The sequence below is a fragment of the Chelonoidis abingdonii genome, chromosome 1 (assembly GCF_003597395.2).
Source record: "Chelonoidis abingdonii isolate Lonesome George chromosome 1, CheloAbing_2.0, whole genome shotgun sequence".
Taxonomy (NCBI): Eukaryota; Metazoa; Chordata; order Testudines; family Testudinidae; genus Chelonoidis; species Chelonoidis abingdonii.
Genome location: NC_133769.1, coordinates 312,285,317 through 312,291,316, shown reverse-complemented (window position 1 = coordinate 312,291,316; position 6,000 = coordinate 312,285,317). Strand labels below are relative to the sequence as shown.

The 6,000-nt window shown below is 45.2% G+C and overlaps 1 protein-coding gene across 1 annotated transcript in view; it reads left to right on the top strand.

Moving 5' to 3' along the window:
* Positions 1 to 319: 319 nt before the first annotated feature.
* The window catches only part of ERICH6B (glutamate rich 6B), a 51,461-nt gene continuing 45,780 nt past the window's right edge, over positions 320 to 6,000 (top strand). Inside the window, exon 1 of the mRNA XM_032790379.1 lies at positions 320 to 701. Within this exon, the coding sequence (XP_032646270.1) occupies positions 320 to 701 (382 nt within the window). The remainder of the gene's footprint in view (positions 702 to 6,000) is intronic.

The window sequence follows — 6,000 nt, the reverse complement described above, 5'->3', positions numbered from 1 at the left end:
TCCCAGGGCCCAGTTCAGCAAAACACTTAAGCACACGCTTAACAAAGTCCTGCTGACCTCCATGGGATTTAAGCAGATGCTTAATACTAGGGACATGCTTAAGTGCTTTGTTGGATTGGAGCCCTAGCAGAACCGCCTGAAAAGAGAGTGATTTTCAATCTAATAAGGTTATCTCCGTGTGAATATTTTAACTACATAAATCAATGTGCACAGCAGTAACAAATGACTAATGGGATTATTCTTTCTTTCTTTGTTACCAGAATGATGAATTGACTTTGCCTGTTGCTGAAGATTTTCATCTCCTTAATGCATTGCAGATATGTCGAAAGGACACAAGCTGTCAGGGGCTGGCAGTAACCAGTCCCAATCGAGAACAACCCCGCCTCCATCTGGGTGTATTTCATCAGATTCCCAATCTGCTATTTTGCTTCTCACTGTAGAAAATGTTCAAAAGCTAGAAAAAGAGTATTTGACTGCAAAAGGAGTCCTCAGTAACCAATCTGTGGAGGAGTACATTAAGCAAAGTAATCTCTGTTTGCTGGAGAGAGAGAGGAGTGAGGAAGTCAGCGGAGAGCATGTCCCAGATAAAAAAGATCCAGAAGGTGCCATCTCCCTCCTTCCAAGAGAGCCGGCTAAAAAGTCCAGGGAAACTCACTTGGAAAAGGCTGAAGAAATGTTACACAAAGGCAGCTCATTGGCAGGTATTTTGGCTGACAGGGGGGTTTCTTTTTGTCCTTTTAAAATGCGTTCAGACAAGGAGAACATGGTTACATGGGTACATGGGTACTCGGGGAGGGCTTTTCAAAAATGCTCAGTGCTGATCTAAATGCTCCCGGTGCAGGCAACAGTAAAAACTCCCACTGACTTTGGTGGGAGCAGAGTTAGGCCAATGCTGAGTGCTTTAGAAAATCCCACCCATGGACACCTACATCCAGATTTAGGCACCTCATTTTAGGTACCCAGCTTTGGGAAATGGACCCACAGCTGCTACATAAACAGATGGATATTTTGCAGCAGATATATTAGGTAGAGAAGGGTGTTGATCTTCAATGGTGGGGTCAGAACCCAAATCTAAATTTCAAATACAGAACCTCTGGGATGGATTTTCAATAGTGCTGCACTCTGGCCTAGATACTCCCACCGAAGTCGGTGGGAATTTTACCAGTGATGGGAACAGAGTTAGGGCAAGGCTGGGTGCAAATCCCATCCTATCCATCTGAGGGGCCAAAACAACACCTTGGAACTTTGAGGGTGCTTGAAATCCAGATGTGAATTTTGTGGCTTATGCCCATCTGGAACTTAACAAGTCATTCTGCTGCATGCAACCACCAGCAAATTAATAAAAGACAATGTCAGGTGATGATATCCTAAATCTGTTTGATTGCAACTCTTTTGCTTTATATCCAGCCTTTAGCAGTATTTTATTGCTTGTCAGGCAATCCAGCCAACCTTACAAAGCAGAAAACTGAGGGATGAAGAGGTTGTTAAAGTATCTCTTGAGTCACAAAAATCATATTTTTTTATACTCACTATGGTTTTGCCTCATCACCTGTGTCACGCTGTTTTCAACACCTTTTATTTCACTGTAGTCCCCAGTATTCTGGAGTCACTTAGCTATACATGATTGTCTTTAAAACTAGTAGTAAGAAATACCCAATTCTCCACTCCCTTGTACCAGTGTAAATCAGAAGCCAATCCATTGAAGTCATTGGTGTTCCACTGGTGTAAACCCAGGGAGTGAGTGAAAAACCAGGTCCTGTTCTATAAATGCACTAGTTCACATGAAATAATGTCTTGTGGATATGGGATTAAAAATCCAAATTTATTTTGCAATGAGTTGCTCACATGTGATCAATAACCACACTTCGATTTAATTAAACACACAAAATCTATGTTAAAAGAACACGATTAAGATTGCAATGTCAAGCACTCAAAAGTTAGAAAATGTGGCAAAAATGGTATGTGATTGTGTAATTAAAGACTGAGTCATAAAACATATGCATAAGGATGCTGAATTAAAGTTTCAGAGGCAACCTTGATGCTGGTATTTTGTAATTTTCGAGACTTTAATTTTGCAATATTTATGAAGTCTTTACACACAGGTTTGGGAGAAGGGGTATATAATTTTCTAGATTTTGTTTTTTAAGCAATTGAAAAATACAAATTCAACACTCACATTAGTCAATAACAGCATTGGAACTTTCAGATCCACTGCACAGACCTCTTTGATTGGAGCAGAGGGACAGTGAGACTTAGGAACTGTGGGTTCAATTCCAGGCTCTGAAGGGCAGTGTTCTCTCATGGGCCCAGTGTTTTCTTTCTGTTCTGTCTTTCACCTTCAACCTGTCCATGTTCTTTCCTTTCTTGTCTCCTCTCCACCCTTGGCTCCTCATCCCAGTCAATTCTCGACTAGCCAGTCCTAGTCTTTACCCCTCAGGCTGCTCATCCAAGCCCCAGTCTCGTTGCCCAGGCAATACCAGTTTCTCTCCTACCCCCAGTCCCAGTCTCACTCACTTCTTCTACAAATCTCTCCTTTCCTTCACCCCGGTCCAGCTTTTGTCCCCTCTGCTTTAGAATCAGATGGCTTCCTCCTCCACACTGTGTGAATACCAGTAAGACAGGTCATTGAGCACTCAGAGGAGACAGGCTCCCTGTTCTGAGTTCCAGTAACCACTCATCCTCCAAGCCCAGAGCAGCTGAGAGTGGCCACTAGGGGGAAGTCTGGGCTGGAGTATGCTCTGTAGCTGTGTGGGGACTTCACACTAGGAGCTGTGAGAGGCTTGAGCATGCTCAGGGAGGACAAACTTTGGTTTTTAGTTTCTAAAATTGAAGAGGTCTCTACTGAGCATGTAGGAACCATGATTTTCAAAGGCTTTGTACCAGCGGTGGCCAAATTTACTGACTCTCTGAGCCACATACAACAATCTTAAGAAGTTTGAAAGCTGAAACCCCAAGACCCCACTCCCTGCTGAGCAGAAGCCAGAGGCGACGTGTATGCGAGGCACGTGGGGTCATGTGTGTCATGCCCCCGTAGATTTTTGCCAGGGTGTGCTGGCCTAACTCCATTACATGATGCTGCAAGGTCCCCTCCCTACACAGCAGTTGCTGGAGCCAGCAAGCTAGGAACTGAGGCCGTGGGAAGAGGCAGTGGCAAACAGCTGGGCACTGCAGGGACAGTCACTGCTTTTGCAGTTGCCTCTTCCTGTGGAGCTAACGCTGCAGCATTGTGTCTTCTGGAGATGTAGGGGAGATAGGTGTTTCCCCCTCAACTCTATATTTTCAATGAATGCCTTACCCACTTCCTTAGAATTACAATAGTCATCTCTGCTCAGCTACTAGGTTTATTTTCTAAATACATGAAAGCCATTTAAAGTCTCTCTTCTCTACAATGAAATCAAATATTCTTAGCATGCACTCACGTGAGCCACATCCTTGCAAGTAAATCCCCCACTGGAATAGGTCAAAGATTTGAAACAATCCTGTCAGCTAACTAGAGCTGAATGCATAGAGTAACCTCAGCAAATGCCATTCTGATGAAGGAAGCTTGGAACTAAAATGTTGGATCACAAACATTTGACTTGCAATTTAAAATGCAAGATGATATTCTGTCTATGGCTTCCTTGGCATAGAAAGGTACATGGATGGATGGTAGGTAAAAAATCAAATATGGGTTTTGGGAACTCCTCATTTTGGACCCAGAAAGCACAGTCAATAATACAAATGTATACAGACTCTTATTACTACAAAGATTGTCAAAAAAGGGAAATTTCAAATGTAATTTTATCTTCTTTATTCATTGTTAATTAGATTTATTTTTTCTTTTTGAAAAAAATAAAATATTTCTGTGGGGAAAAATCTCAAAAGAAAGAGAAAAAGCAGGAAAAACTGAGAAAGCTGGTAAAATAATCTGTAGCAAAAAAAAGGAGGAATTTTGCCGTATTCTCTTCACGTGCTGGCTGAACAACCAAGAGGTTTCTCAATGTTTTTCCAGTTTTTAACATTGTTCGATTAAATAATTGTCACAAATAATTCTTGGTCTGTAGATTGTGAGTAATTTGTGGGAGAATTCAGTATTTGAAATTTGAACTGGTGTGGTTAGATTTGATTGGACACGTTGATCACATGGTATGCTATACTGTGATCATGTGGTATGTTTCTGCTCCCTGATTGGATGAGAGTAACTCTAGAAGTGTAAAGTGGCCTAAAAGTGGGTATACATTTGCACCAGATACCCACTTTTAGGCTTCTTCATGCTGCCAGAGCAGCATAAAGAGGTCCCAGCGTGAATGGCCCATGAAGCATGGGCATTAACGTGGCATACAGGAAGCTTTGTTTTGAGACTTTCAGCTACCTGTCCAGTTACTGTCAGCACTTCTCTCTTGTGCTTTCTTCTCCTCAGGTGTCTTCTGCATCTTCCCTTTCTTATCCTCAACCTCTTCCTGTCACCTCAGTGTAAAAACCTCCCTCTCTGTCCTCTTGCTGTCCATTGTCTCTTTCTTCCCCCAGTCCCTGATGGTCTCATATCTCTCTTCCATCTCCTACTCATTTCTGAATGTGTCTGTCCTCTTTCCCTCTATTTGAGTTCTTTTGTTTTAGAGCACACGTATGCTTGAGATTTTTGCACTGATGCTGGTGTGATGGCCTTGGCCACCATGTTGGTCAACATCAGGAATTGAATCAAGGATCTTTAAAGCAGAGTGTCTACAGCTTGAGCTAAAGAGCTAGACTGTCTAGCTGAAAGCTGTAACTGACCCATAGTCTCTGTGGAGTGGGTACAGAGGGGGATGTGTAACACAGAGGGGGATGTGTAACACACAATGACCAGTGGTTACAGCAGCACCTAGTATAGATGTGCTGCACGCATGTGAAAAATGGCTTGCATTGATGCAGCTTGCCCTGGTTGCAGGGCCAGCTGTAGGCACCAGTGCTCCAAGCATGTGCATGGGGCAGCACTTTCCAAAGGGCAGCACTCCGTCTCCCTTTTTTTTTTTTTTTTGCTTGGGGCGCAAAAAGCCGGAAGCCTGGCGTAAGCGGAGGTGAGCTGCGGCGGTGGGGGGCATGGGGAGGGCCGCTGGAAGTAACCTGGGGCGGGAAGAGGAACCACTCGCCCCCCAGTTCACCTCCGCTCCACTGCCACCTGCTCACCCAAGCATGCCACTGCTCTGCTTCTCCCCCCTCCCTCCCAGGCTTGCTGCACGAATCAGCTGTTTTGCGGCAAGCCTGGGAGGGAGGGGGGAGAAGCAGAGCAGCAGAGGCGCGATCAGGGGAACAAGCAGAGTAGAGGCGAGCTGCAGTGGTGGAGGGTATGGGGAGGGCCATAGGAAGTAACCCGGGGGGGCAAAGCCTGGGAGGGAGGGGTAGGAGGGGAAATGCTGAGCGGCCGGGGGAGGAGGTGAGGTCGGGGATTTGGGGAAAGGGTTGGAATGGGGCGAGGAAGGGATGGGATGGGGTCGAGGGGAGGCAGGAAATTTTTTTGCTTGGGGCAGCAAAAAACTTGGAGCCGGCCCTGCCTGGTTGCGAACTAGGGTAAACCACACCAGTGCAAACTACCTCTTACACTGGAGCAGCATGTTTACACTAAGGGTTTGCACCAGTGTAAGAGGTAGTCCCAAGTGCAGACCAGCTCTTAGGGTGTGTCTGTAGTGCAGATAAAGATGGGATGGTAGCACAGGGAGGCATATCCAGATCTAGATCACCTAGGTAACAACAGCAGTGCAGATATGGTGTCCCCCGTTTCAGCACAGGATAGCAGCCTGAGTACAAGTCCTCCAGGGACCCTGGACACATACTTGGGTTGCTTGCCCATACTGAAGCCCATGCCACCATGCCCACACTGCTATTGTAACCCATGCTAGCTAGGTTAAAGCTAGCACAGGCACGTGTACCCATGTTAAAATCTCACCTTTTGCTTGCAGTGTAGGCATATTCTTGGACAACATCTATGCTCCACGCTAGCGTGCTGATTTTTCTGCTCACGTATGAATACACAGTAGCTGTCAT